This window comes from Blennius ocellaris, assembly GCF_963422515.1.
Source record: "Blennius ocellaris genome assembly, chromosome: 9".
In the NCBI taxonomy this organism is placed as follows: Eukaryota; Metazoa; Chordata; class Actinopteri; order Blenniiformes; family Blenniidae; genus Blennius; species Blennius ocellaris.
In genome coordinates, this window is record NC_137658.1 from 2,182,356 (window position 1) to 2,198,560 (window position 16,205).

Genomic DNA, 16,205 nt, shown 5'->3' on the forward strand with positions numbered 1-16,205 from the left:
CACAAAGCGGAGCTGCAGCAGAGCTCCTCCCGCTCCTCCTCAGCCCGGGGTGCATCACACCCCCCCCCCCCCCCCCCCCCCCCCCCGGTCCCCCGGTCCGGGTCTTACCTCTGGAGCTGCTGAAGGCGGTGTACCAGGACAGGGAGACCAGCCCGCACAGCCCGAACAACAAGACCGTCAGGAAGGAGACATTGCGGAGCCTCATCTCCGGAGCCCCGGGAGCATGTCCGCACCGAGAGAGGGGGGGAGCGGAGGGGAGTAAGACCGGGAGGGGGGGGAGGAGGAGGAGGAGGAGGAGGACCGGGGAGGAGGAGGAGGAGGAGGAGGAGGGGGGGCCGGGGGAGGAGGAGGAGGGGGGCGGCGGCGGCAGGTAGAGACCCGGAGACAGCCGCCGAGAGCCGGAGAGGCGGGCGGAGCTGTTACCGTGAGAGCAGCGACCGAGAGACTGGGGGGAGAGAGAGAGAGAGAGAGAGAGAGAGAGAGAGAGAGAGAGAGAGAGCGAGAGAGAGTAGGGGGGGAGGAGACTAACAGGTAGAGGGGAAACAAGACATAATAATCATAATAATCATAATAATAACTTTATTTATGTAGCACATGTACAAATAAAAGCCCCTGATACTAAAGACAAGAAATGAAAAACCTTCAATTACGTTAATAAAGATATAAACAATAAGTAGAATAAATCGCGTGTTTCTATTCTATTTTATTGTGGGGAAAAAAACCCCAGTTGAAGCTTGTTGTCTTCACTGCAGATCTCCACTGGTGTGGAAAAACATCCTGAAAAAGTGAGATTCTGGATTTTCACTCACGGACAAAATGAAATTGAAGAAAAGACATTAAAAAAAAAACCACAGGAGGGGCGAGAATAAATAAATAATTTTAATGCAATCTTCGATGTGTTGACATCCACGTGCGCTCACAACTCGTAAAAGTGTAAACTTCACCTGGGTGTGAAGAAAAGCCCGTGTGCTCGTTGGCGCCCCCTGCAGCGAGGCAGGAGGTACTGACTGCATCACGTCCCGCTTTTCTCCTCTTCATCAGTCCATCCAGCTGCCTCTCCTCTACAAACTGTAAATTACAATCCATCTGATGAGATAGAATTTTAAAAAAAAAACTGCACCCGCTCGATGTTTCCTGCAGCTTCTTGTTAAAATATAGCAGCTTGTGTTTCTCACAGATTCTGATGAACAGTTTATGAACTGCAACGAAGAAAACCACGAAATAAAAACAAAAAAGTAATCCAGAGAAAGTAATCAGATACAGTCATGGGAAATAAAGTGTCACTTGAAGGTCTTGGTTCAATTTTGTTGTCACACTGACACCTAGTGGCCAGAAGCTGCACGTGCAGGTCGTCCTGCCTTTTTCACACAACGTTTCTAAAAATAGAAAAACAAGAAAGTCTCTTTTGCAGAATCCAGACGTCTCGTCTCAAGAAAGAACAGAGGATGTAGAGTGGAAAACAAGAAGAGAAGAGACGGGAGAGAAAGAGGAGAACAAAGAAAAAGATGCAGGAGGAAAGCAATGGAAGGAAGAGAGAGAGAGAGTGAAGAAGAAAAGAGGGATGGAAGGGAAGAGATCCAAAGAAGGCTGGAAGGTGTAGAAAAGAGAAAAGAGGTGAGGGAGAAAAGGAAGAGCACGAAGGTGAGAGGAAGGATGGGAAGGAGGGAAGGAGATGAAAAGATACAGGAAGGTGGAGGAGGTGAGGAGGAGAGGATGAAGTGAAGGAGATCAAGGAGGAGGAGAGGTGAAGAAGAAGGAAGGATGCAGGAGAGGACAGGCGAGGTGAAAAGAGAAAATAGAAGAATGAAAAAGATGAGGGGGGAGGATGGAGAAGAGAGGGGATGGAGGAGTGCAGGAAACGATGATAAAGAGGAGAGGATAGAAGAGGATGAGGAGGATTGAGAGGGAGGAAGATGGGGGATAGATAGAGGGGAGGAGGAAGAGGAAGAAGAACATGAAAGAGGAGGAAGTTGGAAGTGGAGGAAGAAGAGGATAGGGGGGAGAAAAAGAGGAAAAGGAAGATGAGGAGGAGGAAGAAGAAAAGGATAGAGGGGGAGGAAGAAGAGGATAGGGGGGGAGAAAAAGAGGAAAAGGAAGATGAGGAGGAGGAAGAAGAAAAGGATAGAGGGGGGAGGAAGAAGAGGAGGAAGAGTGAGAAGAAGAGGATAGAGGGGAGGAAGAAGAGAAGGAAGAAGAGGAGGAGGAGGAGGAGGAAGAAGAAAAGGATAGAGGGGCAGGAAGAAGATGAGAAGGAAGAGGAAGAGGAAGAAGATGAGGAAGAAGAAGAAGAAGAAAATGACAGAGGGGCAGGAAGAAGAGGAGGAAGAGGAAGATGATAATGAGGAAGAAGAAAAGGATAGAGGGGCAGGAAGAAGAGGAGGAAGAGGAGGAGGAAGAAGAGGAAGAGGAGTAGGAGGAAGAAGAGGAAGATGATGAGGAAGAAGAAGAAAAGGATAGAGGGGCAGGAGGAAGAGTAGGAGGAAGAGGAAGGTGATAGAGGGGGGGATGAAGAGGAGGAGGAGGAGGAGGAGAAAGTAGGAGGAGTAAATCAGTGTTGCAGACCGACGCGGAAGGAGAGCGAGTGTCAGAAAAAGGAAGAAGTGAAGCCGAGAGAGTCGCTCCTCCGGCGGACACACACACTTGTTGACGCTCGCTGCCCTCCGCGGTTCTTCCGAGCGGCGCGGCGGCGCTTCTTCCTCCCGCCTCTGGGCGCCTTCCTGGCGGGTTTCCACCGCTGCCATCCATCCATCCCGCCCGCGGCGCGGACACCCTCTCTCCCTCCCTCCCTCTCTCTCCCTCCCTCTCTCTCCCTCTTCCAGCCCCAGCGGATCGATACCTCATCATTATTTCATGCCGCTTCCCGAGCGGGGAGCTCCGGGAGTCGTGCTGGGCGCGGCGCCCTCTCCTCCGCTCCGCGTCCGGCCGCAGGGGCTCTGATCCCGGCGAGGCGTCGTGAAGCTTCACCCTCGCCGCCTTTCCTTGGGTGTCAGACGCGTGTTTCACCGAGGAAGGAGGGAGGAAGAGGAGGGAGGAAGAGGAGGGAGGAGGGGGTTTCGGATTAATATTCCGCGGACGTGATGTTCGGCACTCCTCCGAGGCGGGGTTTCTCCGGGAGGCACGCCGCGCTCCGCGCACTCTCCGCCGGGTGAACGCAGCGCCGGCTCCGGGCCGGTGGGACCCGCGGTGGAGAGACACGACATTTTCACCCATAAACTTGCTCTAGTTTTGGATTTTAGCAGGTGACGTGGTCCTGCTGTGGATCTGGATCATTAGGTGGAGGTGGAGGTGGAGGAGGGAGGGGGACCCCTGTGGCACACGCCCAGCACAGCGCTCCTTCTCCGGGCTGCGGCGCTGCGGACCTCCCGGTGGGATGTCGCTCTGCTCGAGGTGGAATATTTGATTTTTTTTTTTTTAATCTATACGAGCTTCGTTTAGCTCGTCGTGTAACTTTGTGAGAAGAGGCCCGAGGTGATGGCCGACTCCGGCCGGCCCAGGGCGACCGACGCCGCGGACGGCCGCACGTCGAGCCCGCAGCCCGGCAAGAAGAAGGCGCAGCAGCAGCAGCAGCAGCAGCAGCAGCAGTCCCCGGGGCCCCGGCCCCCCCGCTACCAGAGCTCCGGTCCGGGCCACTGCTTCAGGAAAGTCACCCTGACCAAACCCACCTACTGCCACAGCTGCAGCGACTTCATCTGGGGGCTCGTCGGCTTCCTATGTGAAGGTAAGGACCCCCCCCCCCCCCCCCCCCCCCCACACACACACACATACACACGTCCTGGTGGATCAGATTAGATCAGAAAACAGATTTAATCCCATTAATGAGAAGCTTCAATTCAGATTAACTCCCCAGAACCTCCTGCTGCAGCGGCCTGCCTCTGGAGAACCTCCTGTTTATGGCCTGTCAACCTGTGTGTGTGTGTGTGTGTGTGTGTGTGTGTGTGTGTGTGTGTGTGTGTGTGTGTGTGTGTGTGTGTGTGTGTGTGTGTGTGTCCAGGGAGAGTTTGACCTTCAGTGGTCAAAACATTCATCTTGAAAATCGTCACTGATTCTCGTTTCCTTTTATTTTTCCTTCAACTTCATCATGAATTCAACAGGCGGACTGAAAACACACACACACACACACACACACACACACACACACACACACACACACACACACACACACACACACACACACACACACACACACACACACACACACACACACACACACACACAATGGGGGAATCAAGTGTGTTACTGGGCAGACTGGAGTGTGTGTGTGTGTGTGTGTGTGTGTGTGTGTGTGTGTGTGTGTGTGTGTGTGTGTGTGAGTGTCAAGTGTGTATTTAAGTCGTGATTTACTTCCTCTGGTTGTCATGGTAACAGGAGACAGTCAGGGATGCTCTGTGCAGGAGGAATGTGTATTAGTGTGTGTTTTTCTTTGTGTGTGTGTGTGTGTGTGTGTGTGTGTGTGTGTGTGTGTGTGTGTGTGTGTGTGTGTGTGTGTGTGTGTGTGTGTGTGTGTGTGTGTGTGTGTGTGTGTGTGTGTGTGTTCGTTCAGACAGAGAGGTGACCGTCCTCCTCCTCATCTTCATCCTCTTCCATTTCCTCTTCCTCTTCCTCCTCCTCCTCCTATTCTCCTCTTCATCCTCTTCATCCTCGTCCTCTTTCACATCCTCTTCCACCTCCTTGTACTCCTCCTCCTCTTCCTCCTCCTCTTCTTCCTCCTCCTTGTCCTCTTCATCTTCTTCCTCCTCCTCTTCTTCATCCACCTCTTCCTCCTCCTCCTCTTTCTCATCCTCCTCCTCTTCCTCTTCCTACTCTTCCTCCTCCTCCTCCTCTTCCTCACCACCACCAGCAGCAGCAGCAGCAGCATGAAAAGCAGCAGCAGTAAAAGCCGGGGCTTCGTTACGTAACGTTTCTTCTTTAAGCCGTCATGGATTAACTGAAAGCTGCGCCGTCGCCACAGAACTTCAACTCACAATGTAAAACCCTGCATTTACATTTAGCGCTGCTAAAACCTGCTTTTCATCCAGCTGCTGCATCCGTCGGGGGAAACACACCCCTTTTGTTTGTTTGTTTGTTTGTTATTTGACATGTGTTTATAGAGTCCCAGAGTTTTCTTCAATTTATTGTATGAAAACTCTCTTTTCTCCTCTTTCTATCAGGAGAAAAGCTGTGAACACTGTGTGTAGCTGAGGTTTTGGTAAACCTTTCATCTTAAAATACCGATATTAGAAGTGATTCTTATTAAAAAAAATAAAAATCAAATCAAATTGACGTTATTTCGGCAGTCTTCAGAAGAAAAAACAATAATTTGTTCAACCAAGATAAGCCTATAAATGCCAACGTCATCACGATAAAAACAAAACTATAATATTACTATAACTAATATTACAATACATATTCAATATATACGATACACAAGTTTTATATATATAGAGAGAGTTTATGCATCAGTCACTTATATACATGAATGTATGACAACCACATAATATTGATATTAAACAAGAACTTTTACAAATAATATAGTTAATATACTATTTAAATGAACTCATCAGCGTTTAAAGGCGGAAGGACGTTTTGTCCTCGATCGTCTCGTGTGAAACCTGAAGAGTTTCGTCTGAAGTTCCTGATTCTGGTGACGGTCGTTGTTGAAAAACCACACGGCGAGAAGGTCAGGCTGCTGTTTGAGTCGCCTGTGAGGTCGTTCTGCTCTTAACCTGCGTTTGGTCGTCGTCACTTCCAAGCTGAAATCCTCCTCTTGGTCTCGTCGGTCCAGAAAACTCGTATTCAAAGTTTATTTCTTCTCCTTGATTTTCCCTCCTTTTGAATATTGGATCATAGGAGCTACATTCACAATCTGCTGTGTCTGTGTGAGCTGGACTGGCTCCGCCCACATACGCCCCTATATGGGAAGAGGAGGTGCCAGAGCTGCCTGATTGTGGGAGGAGTCAAAGGGGGAGGAGCCTACCTTGATTGTGATTGGCTGAACCCTCTGATGACACTATATAGGGTTTGATTTCTGATTGGCTGCTTGGAGCGACACACTTTTTAAAAGAGAGGGCGGGAGGACACACTTTCTTCACTTCTGGGATGTCGTTCCAGATGTGGAGGTGATTCTTACTGCTGGAAAACCTTTAGAGAGTCGATTTTACATCATGTGAACCTTTTAAAACACTTAAATTCCGGGAATAAATTGTAAATAAATGTTTCACAGTTTGAATCACATTATTAAAGAGAAAATAACTTTACTCTCATATTTATGTGCTTGTGAAAACAAGATAGCTAATTCACTGGAACCAGTGGAACTTTCAATTGTTATTTATTTTTAAATTTAATCCCCGTTATTGTAGAAATAAACCAGATTAATCTGGTTTACAGCTGAAACGTCAGATAATCTGCTGAGACGTGAACCTTCATTCCTGGGAATTCCTCAGATTCTCAGCCGGGTTTAGATCCGGTCAGTCGGAGGGGCTTTTGTCCCCGGTGGACCAGTGGGACGTCGTCCCCTCACATTCTGGGGACTCGTGCTGCAAACTCCTGGCGACACACAGAAGTCAAAGTGTCTCAGCTTTTCTACTGATATGGAGAAAAAAGAGGTTTTGTGAACTTCCTGCTGCGTGTGAATGTTATGATTCCATCACGTCTCGGCGACAAAGGGATGCAGGTGTTGACAGATGTTCCACAGATATGAAGAGGAGGAAGCAGACGACTCGCATAACTATCTAATAGCCATATTTGCACGAATCTATTGAGAAAATTAAAGTTCAGTCCGTCTGCTCCTCATTTCTCTTCCTTTATTATTTCTCATTTGTTGTTTTTAATCTGCTGAAGCTCCTTAAAAAGCTGCTCTTGTCCTCTGACGGATCAATAAAGTTATTGAGTGACGGATGCTGTCAGTGTGTGAGTCTGACCTTCCTCCTCCTCCTCTTCCTCAGTGTGTAACTTCATGTGCCATGAGAAATGTCTGAAGACTCTGAGGACCGTTTGTTCCTGTGTGACTCCGTCAATGATCCAGGTGAGTAAAACTTCTGATTCAAACCCAGGAAAACAACTTCGTACGACGTGTTTAGGTAGAACTCGTCCAAAACTTGATAATCAATATAAACATTTCACACCCTGACGGGGTTCTTAAATGAGGCCTGCATGAGCTCAGTATGAGGTTTGCATAGTGCCCCCTTGAGGTCCACATGAGGGTCTTATGAAGGTCTGCATGGCACCAGCATAAGGTCTGTATGAGGTCTGCATAGTGCCACCATGAGGTCTGCATAGTGCCCCCATGAGGTCCATATGAGGTCTGCATAGTGCCCCCATGAGGTCTATATGAGGTCTGCATAGACTCCCCATGAGGTCCATATGAGGTCTGCATAGTGCCTCCATGAGGTCCATATGAGGTTGGCATAGTGTCTCCATGAGGTCCATATGAGGTCTGCATAGTGCCCCCATGAGGTCCATATGAGGTCTGCATAGTGCCCCCATGAGGTCTGCATTGTGCCCCCATGAGGTCTATATGAGGTCTGCATAGTGCCCCCATGAGGTCTGCATTGTGCCCCCATGAGGTCCATATGAGGTCTGCATAGTGCCCCCATGTGGTCCACATTAGGTCCGTACCAGATCTGTATGGGGCCCCACATGATTGTGTATGAGGTCTGCATAGTGTCCGACTACGAGGCAGTATGAGGTATGCCTGGTACACGCTTATGAGGCCCGTTAGAGGTCTGGATGAGGTCTACATAGTGTCCACTTATGAGTCCTCTGTGAGGTCTGGATAGTACACGGATGTGAGTCCAGTATGAGGTCTGCATAGTGCCCCCTTTTGAGGTCTGTATGTTTCCCACATGAGACCTGCAGCCACACAGGAAAAACTTTTTACTCCCAGCGGGTCTGAAACTAACATCAATAGTGGGGCACTATTTTATCAAGAAGACTTTTTTTAATTGAGTTTTTTTTTTGGGGGGGGGGAATCACAATTAATTTCCGATTTTTAAAAATGTTTGTACATAAATGGTGACTCCACCTATAAGCCCACTGGTTGTGTGGTTTCTATTGTAGTTTCCTGTGAAGACAAAGGGAGGGGAGAATGAATGAGGGGAGAGAAAAGCCTTCCTCCTTGTTGTTTCTCTGCCCGGCGGAGAACAAAGCCTCCATAGTGGCCAGGCTGCAGCGAAAAACACGTTTCTATCACACTTTTGTTTCTGCTTCATGAGATCAGCTGAACACGTCAGAGCTGAACTGAGATAATTACAAACTATTCAGTTTCTCTCTCTGTGTGGCGTTTAAGACGTTAAACATTACTTATATTTTCAGAAGAATCACTTTTTAACACTTTGGTTTTTATGTTGTCGGTTTTTTTCTTACAGCTGAATAAGCTCTGTGTGGCGATTCTACATTCAATAGTTTAACGTTCCCTCGTTTCCTCGGCGGTGTCATTGTGCCCTCATGGTGTCTCTGCTCTCTGCTGCCCCCTGCAGGTGCCGGTGGCTCACTGCTTCGGCCCGGCCGGCCACAGGAAACGGGTTTGCTGCGTCTGCAGGAAACAGACGGAGGGAAGCGCGGCGCTGCGCTGTGAAGGTACAGCTACTCCTTTATTTTATTCTGTTTATTTATTTTATACATTTATTTATTCTTGGTGAGGATTCCTTTTTTCTTTTTCTTTTTAAATGTTTTTATTTATTTATTGTATATTTTTATTTATTTTTGGTTGAGGATTACCTTTTTCTTTTCGTTTTACTTTTTTAAATTCAATCAATTAATTAATTAATTTATGGTTGAAGATTAATTTTTTCTTTTTCTTTAAAAAAAATCTATTTATTGTATATATTAATTTATTTTTGGGTATTACTTTTTCTTCTTTTTTTAAAAATGTTATTTATTTATTTTAGTTTGTTTTATATTTAGTTTTTTGTTTTGTTTAATTGTATTTCTTTATTTCTTCATTTATTTACTTTACATACTTATTACTGGTGAGGATGACTTTTTCTTCTTTTTTTGTTTTATTTAATTCTATTTATTTATTTATTCATTTATTTACTTTACATATTTATATATTTCTTTCTTCTTTTTTTAAATTCTATTTATCTATTTTAGTTTGTTTTTGGTTTTTGTTGCATTTAATTATTTTACATATTTATATATTCTTGTTTGAGGATTACCTTTTTCTTCTCGTTTTACTTTTTAAAATTCTATTTATTTATTTATTTTTGGTTGAGGATTACTTTCACGCCTTAATTACTTGTGTAATTTCTGAGAATCAGTCATGAACTACAGTGAGGTTATTAGTATAACAAAATGTGTGTGTGTATGTGTGTGTGTGTGTGTGTGTGTGTGTGTGTGTGTGTGTGTGTGTTCCAGTGTGTGAGCTCCACGTCCACTCGGACTGCGCCCCGTTCAGCTGTGCAGACTGCCGCCGGGCTCACCTGGACGGCTCGGCGGAGCAGCAGGTGAGGTCGTCTCCGGCCAAGGCGAGGGGGCGGGGCTACGTTCCCGCCGCTCCCCCAGGACAGACTGTGACTCTCCTGTTCCCGCCGTCAGGGTCTGTTCCAGCACCACTGGAGGGAGGGCAACCTGCCGTCGGCCGCCCGCTGCCAGGTGTGCCGGCGCTCCTGCGGCTCGTCGGACGTGTTGGCGGGGACGAGGTGCGAGTGGTGCGGCATCACGGTGAGGACCGGGCGGACGCCATGTTGGATCCAGGCTCTTTGTTGGATCCAGACTCTATGTTGGATCGAGGCTCTATGTTGGATCCAGGTTCTATGTTGGATCCAGGTTCTATGTTGGATCCAGGCTCTATGTTGGATCCAGGCTCTATGTTGGATCGAGGCTCTATGTTGGATCCAGGCTCTATGTTGGATCCAGGCTCTATGTTGGATCCAGACTCTATGTTGGATCCAGGCTCTATGTTGGATCCAGACTCTTTGTTGGATCCAGGCTCTTTGTTGGATCCAGGTTCTATGTTGGATCGAGGCTCTATGTTGGATCCAGGCTCTTTGTTGGATCCAGGTTCTATGTTGGATCCAGGTTCTATGTTGGATCGAGGCTCTATGTTGGATCGAGGCTCTTGGTTGGATCCAGGTTCTATGTTGGATCCAGGCTCTTTGTTGGATCCAGACTCTCTGTTGGATCCAGGTTCTATGTTGGATCGAGGCTCTATGTTGGATCCAGGTTCTATGTTGGATCCAGGTTCTATGTTGGATCGAGGCTCTATGTTGGATCCAGGCTCTATGTTGGATCCAGGCTCTTTGTTGGATCGAGGCTCTTTGTTGGATCGAGGCTCTATGTTGGATCCAGACTCCATGTTGGATCCAGGCTCTTTGTTGGATCCAGACTCCATGTTGGATCCAGGCTCTATGTTGGATCCAGACTCCATGTTGGATCCAGGCTCTATGTTGGATCCAGGCTCTTTGTTGGATCGAGGCTCTTTGTTGGATCGAGGCTCTATGTTGGATCCAGACTCTATGTTGGATCCAGGCTCTATGTTGGATTCAGGCTCTATGTTGGATTCAGGCTCTATGTTGGATCCAGACTCCATGTTGGATCCAGGCTCTATGTTGGATCCAGACTCCATGTTGGATCCAGGCTCTATGTTGGATCCAGACTCCATGTTGGATCCAGGCTCTATGTTGGATCCAGACTCCATGTTGGATCCAGGCTCTATGTTGGATCCAGACTCCATGTTGGATTCAGGCTCTATGTTGGATCCAGACTCTTTCGGCCTTTTAAAAAGCTCAATTGTGCAAAATACAAAAAGTTGTAACGAAGCGATTCAGCTCGATCGTGAAAAATCTGTTTAACTGAACGATGTTGCGGCTCCACCTTTAGGCCCAGCATTGGTACTGCACGCGTTGACGCAGGCGTTTGAGAACAATATTTTCGGTTACCATGGCAACATTATCTTTACCCTCCGACTCTTGACTGGCCGATCCCAGTGGATTACATCATGTGGCATCGGTTGCAGGTTTGAATCCCGGAGAGTTAGCACCGTTTCTGGGTGCCTGAACGTGACCTTTGACCCCCATCGGCAATTTCCCCAAAAGCCTGATTACTTCAGTGTGTGTGTGTGTGACGTACCCCCCCTCTCCCCCCCGTACGCAGAGTCACGCGTCGTGTTACCTCGGCGTGCCGCCAGAGTGCATTGTGGGCCGTCTGCGCAGCATGCTGCTGCACCCGAGCTGCGTCCGCCTGCAGTCCAGGAACTTCAGCAAGATGCACTGCTACCGCATCGCCGAGAGCTGCAGCCACGACCTGGGTACACACACACACACACACACACACACACACACACACACACACACACACACACACACACACACACACACACACACACACACACACACACACACACACACACACACACACACACACACACACACACACACACACACACCACATCCTGTGTTGATTTGAACAGAAAACAGTTTAAACCACAAACGTTTCCTGGGGTTAAAAACGCCTCCATGACTTCACTTAAACACAAACATGAAGCCGTAGTGTTTCATTAAAAATGGAAAATAAAGGTTTAAAGGTTGAATTCCTGGTCCCTGTGTTCTGCTGACCCCCCTCCCCCCCGTCAGATTCCTCAGACGAGGTCGATTCCTGCGCCGCGTCGTCTCGAGACGCTCAGCCGGCGGCGGCAGAGTCGGGTCAGTCCAGGACGCCGCCACACAATCTGCTTTTAAAAACTGACTCCCAGTCAGAGTGTTTCATGATACATTTTCATGGTTTCTCTCCTGTTTTTGAGGTTTTTTTTTTAGAAACTTCATAGGTGTTTAAATAAAAAAAGAAAAAGGTTTGTGGTCGTCGTCTCGACAGGTAAACAGTTCCTGAAGGTGTTTGACGGCGACGATGCAGTGAAACGTGGCGTCTTCAGGCTGATCTCCACCTCCAGGAGGAGCGAGGAGCTGGTGGTGAGACACACACTGAAACACACACACTGAAACACACTGAAACACACTGAAACACACACACTGAAACACACTGAAAGACACTGAGACACACTGAAACACACACACACACACACTGAAACACACTGAAACACACACACACACTGAAACACACACACACACACACACACACACACACACACACACACACACACACACTGAAACACACTGAAACACACACACTGAAACACACACACTGAAATATACACACACACACTGAAACACACACACTGAAATATACACACACACACTGAAACACACTGAAGCACACACACATACACTGAAACACACACACATACACTGAAACACACGCACACACAGTGAAACACACACACACTCAAACACACACAATGAAACACACACGCACTGAAACACACACTGAAAAAAACACACACAATGAAACACAAACACACACACACTGAAATACACACACTGAAACACATACGCACTGAAACACACACTGAAAAAAACACACACAATGAAACACACACACACACACACACACACACACACACACACACACACACACTCAGTTCCAGTGAGGAAGCCCCTCCCCTCAGTGCAGTTGCGCGTGTCGTCCTGCAGGAGGCGTCACTGAGGTCCTTCTACCTGCCCGAGGCGCCGCAGGACTTCGAGCTGTGTGACCTCGGCGGCCTGCAGCGTCTCCATAGCGACGACGTCCTCAACCGCAACGGCGGCCCGGACAACCGCGGCGACGCGCGGCTGCTGAGGGCCAAACCCCGGAGCCATGAGGTCATCAAGGTTCACGCCGGCTGGCCGCGGTGAGGAGGACGCCTGGGAGACTCACTGTCCCTCTATAAGCACAGCATGGACACGTCTCAGTGTGTCTTCCTTGATGGATTGATGGACGTGTGGCGACGCGTCTCACGTCTCACGTCTCACGTCTCAGATTCAAAGGACTTTGTTCAAAACTTCCTCTCGCCCCAGTCGCTCTGAAACGTTTGGTGTGTTTCAGGTCGGGCGACGCCTTCGTTTCCGTGTCCGTGTCGGCGAGCAGCACAGCGGAGTCCGTCCTCAACGAGGTCCTCAATCTGCTGGACAGACAGGTACTGACCAGGTCCCGTAGCCTGCGGAAACTCCGCAGAACTGCACCGAGTCTCAAATCGTCCGGTTAAAAACAACAAAATAAAAAAACGTCTATTGATGATGATGATGGTGATTTTTGGTTTCAGGATGAAGACGTGTCCACCTTCAGTCTGACGGAGGTCTACATGAGCAGCAAGCAAGGTGACGCCAACAAACATCAGTCAAACCAAGCCATTTAATTGGAGCACCTCGAGGAAAATAATTTTATTTTGAAAATTACACAGAAAACGGAATAGAGGAGAAACGGAATCGCTCAAAAAGCATTCAAAAGTCACCAAAAATGACTGAAATTTGAGAAATTGTAACAAAAAAAATTATATAAAGTTACAAAAAGTTGACAAAATTGCTAAAAATGTCACTAAATGTTACAAAATGTTGCAAAAATTCGACGTAACGTTGAAAAATATGACACATGATGAGACAAAATGATCGAAATAAGAAAGAAAGTGATAAAAAGACCAAAAGAAAAGAATGAATGGTGACTAAAGTTTTAACACTAAAGTTTAAATGGGACACGAAATGATTAAAATGAGATATAAAACAATGAAATTAAGAAACAAAGTGACAGAAATAATAAGAAGAAAAAGAACAAATTGACCAAAAAAATGTGACGTGAAGTGACCAACTTAAAATAGGAAGTGAGCTCAGTGACAAAACGTTTGACTGGACGAGTTCTCGGTTGGTGTTTCAGTGCAGAGACTGACGCTGTCGCCTCAGGAGAAGATTCTGGACAAACTGCAGGAGATCAGGAAGGTAAAAACTCACGAAAATGTTAAAAAGAGTCAAACAGAAAACAGCAAAAGGGCTCCAGGCTCAGGTTGGGGTTGTTTGCCGCCCGGTTTCCCAGGTGTCTTTGCGGCAGATGAACCAGACTCGTTTCTACGCGGTGGAGAACAGGAAGTCACCTGTGCAGGTGAGCCTGCTGATCGGAGGACTGCCCCCCCTGCTGACCAGAGACGAGTACGTCCACATGATCCAGGAGCAGCTGGACATCAAGAGTGAGTTGTCAAACACTCGCAAACTTTATCAAGAAAACGCGTGTTGAATAAAAAAATTAAAAAATGGGAATTGTTTGAGTCGATAGCAACAAAGAGGTAAATCATATTTTTCCTCCTCTTCCTCCTCCTCCTCCTCCTCCTCCTCCTCTCTGCAGGTCACCTGGTCTCCATCAGCCACGTCTACGGCAGTCAAGGTGAGTCGGCCATGATGGAAACTTGAGCTGCAGAATCAGATAAAGACCAAAAGCCCCAGAAAGTTTTTCTGAGCCATTTCTACGGTTTCTTTAAAAAACTGAAAAAAATAAAATAAAATCTAACTGACGCTGTTCTTTATTTTATTTTATTTTATTTTATTTTATTTTATTTTATTTTATTTTATTTTATTTTATTTTATTTTATTTTATTTTATTTTATTTTATTTTATTTTATTTTATTTTATTTTATTTTATTTGATTTGATTTGATTTTATTTTATTTATTTATTTATTTATTTTTAATTTAATTTAATTTAGTTTTTTTGTTTTATTTCATTTCATTTGATCTTATTTCATGTCATTTAATTTTATTTAATTTTATTCTATTTCATGTCATTTCATTTTATTTGATCTTATTTAATTTAATTTAATTTGATCTTATCATTGTTTTTTTGTTTTTTTGTTTTATTTCATTTCATTTTATCTTATTTTATTTTATTTTTTGGTTTGTTTTATTTCATTTGATCTTATTTCATGTCATTTCATTTAATTTAATTTCATTTTATTTTTCATTTCATTTTATTCTATTTCATGTCACTTAATTTCATTTGATCTTATTTCATGTCATTTCATTTGATCTTATTTGATCTCATTTGATCTTATTTGATCTTTCTACCGCTGTTGCTCTGTGGCGTTAATCGGTGAAGTTGTGTGTGACGTGGTTCAGGTGCGGCGGCGCTGCAGATCTCCTGCTTCTCGGAGGCCGAGAGGATCTACATGTTGGCCAAAGACTCATCTGTGGACAACAAGACGCTCACGTCCGCCGTCATCCCGGAGATCATGGTGACCGTTTTGTCCTGCGCCCAGTCGCGTCCCGCCGACTTCATCAATTCCATCCCTGTCACTCTATTTATTTATTGTTTCAGATCAACGAGCTGGGAGACGACGTGCGCCCCCTGCTGGTGTTCGTGAACCCGAAGAGCGGCGGCCTGAAGGGCCGAGAGCTGCTCTACGGCTTCCGGAAGCTTCTCAACCCCCATCAGGTCTTTGACATTTCCAACGGGGGGCCGCTGGCGGGGTGAGTTGGTGAAAATGAGAGGCTGAATGTAAACCAGACAAATAAAATGGCAGGAGGACAACAAAGGCACGTGAAACTATAATAAAAAGCTGCAAAAAAAACCACCATTGAATTATTGCAAATCGCAGTGAAAGTTCAATTTAAGTATGTGAAATCTGCAAAGTGCAACTAAAATAACATTCGTACGGCTATAAGACAAGAAAATATGGCCGTAAATACAGTTATATCAGAAGAGCTTTGACTCAAAACAGCCAGAAAAGATGCAAATATATGAGAAAAGACATCAAACGGCAATATTGACACGTTAAGCAGAACAAAATTACTGAAAAAAGCAAAAAAAAATACATAAATTATGAAATATTAATCCAAATAGTCACAATAACATTCTCTTTACAGTGAAAATGGCGGCAAATAGATTAAACCCACTTAATTTATTAACAAGTAGAAGCTCGATTGCTGCAAAAAGCTGCAAAACAAAGAAGGACAAGAGAATCAGTTTGAGAGCAAAATGTGGGCGAAGCAGCGAAGCGACTGATAAACAACCAGACGAGCGACGACCTTTGGAAGCGTCATAAATGTGAGGAAATGCAGAAATCAGGACAAAACGCTTAGCAGGAATGTGGCAGGTTGATGTTTTCTTCACCTCCAGGTTCCTTTTAGGTAACCTTTAATATTCTGCACAATTGACTGAGTGGTTTTCTAACACGCTTCCTGTGTTCGAGAAATCGTGCTCAAACAGGCGAAGCAGAGATTTTCCCTTCGTGACATCATGTGGGGAAACATAACCCCTCCCTCTGGTAGTGGAGACTGACCGTGACCCTCCCACATCGAGATAATAACATATTAACATTGCTGATATATTGAATAAAGTCAATATAATATGAAAAGTTAGCGGTTAGCGGGAGCTAGCA

At 46.0% G+C, this 16,205-nt stretch overlaps 2 protein-coding genes across 2 annotated transcripts in view; one reads left to right on the forward strand and one right to left on the reverse strand.

Annotated features, from left to right (window-relative positions):
• Window positions 1-226, reverse strand: part of mgat4b (alpha-1,3-mannosyl-glycoprotein 4-beta-N-acetylglucosaminyltransferase B) — a 53,697-nt gene extending 53,471 nt beyond the window's left edge. The window contains exon 1 of the mRNA XM_080502139.1: window positions 109-226. Within this exon, the coding sequence (XP_080358265.1) occupies window positions 109-205 (97 nt within the window). The 5' untranslated portion in view covers window positions 206-226. The remainder of the gene's footprint in view (window positions 1-108) is intronic.
• A 3,245-nt stretch (window positions 227-3,471) lies between these two features.
• The window catches only part of dgkq (diacylglycerol kinase theta), a gene marked incomplete at both ends in the record, with an annotated part of 15,503 nt that continues 2,769 nt past the window's right edge, over window positions 3,472-16,205 (forward strand). Inside the window, 16 exons of the mRNA XM_080502382.1 lie at window positions 3,472-3,718; window positions 6,921-7,000; window positions 8,454-8,553; window positions 9,334-9,422; window positions 9,517-9,639; window positions 11,071-11,224; window positions 11,550-11,618; window positions 11,788-11,882; window positions 12,504-12,700; window positions 12,895-12,985; window positions 13,112-13,166; window positions 13,717-13,778; window positions 13,873-14,023; window positions 14,179-14,217; window positions 14,944-15,059; window positions 15,143-15,294. Of these exons, the coding sequence (XP_080358508.1) occupies window positions 3,472-3,718; window positions 6,921-7,000; window positions 8,454-8,553; window positions 9,334-9,422; window positions 9,517-9,639; window positions 11,071-11,224; window positions 11,550-11,618; window positions 11,788-11,882; window positions 12,504-12,700; window positions 12,895-12,985; window positions 13,112-13,166; window positions 13,717-13,778; window positions 13,873-14,023; window positions 14,179-14,217; window positions 14,944-15,059; window positions 15,143-15,294 (1,820 nt within the window). The remainder of the gene's footprint in view (window positions 3,719-6,920; window positions 7,001-8,453; window positions 8,554-9,333; window positions 9,423-9,516; window positions 9,640-11,070; window positions 11,225-11,549; window positions 11,619-11,787; window positions 11,883-12,503; window positions 12,701-12,894; window positions 12,986-13,111; window positions 13,167-13,716; window positions 13,779-13,872; window positions 14,024-14,178; window positions 14,218-14,943; window positions 15,060-15,142; window positions 15,295-16,205) is intronic.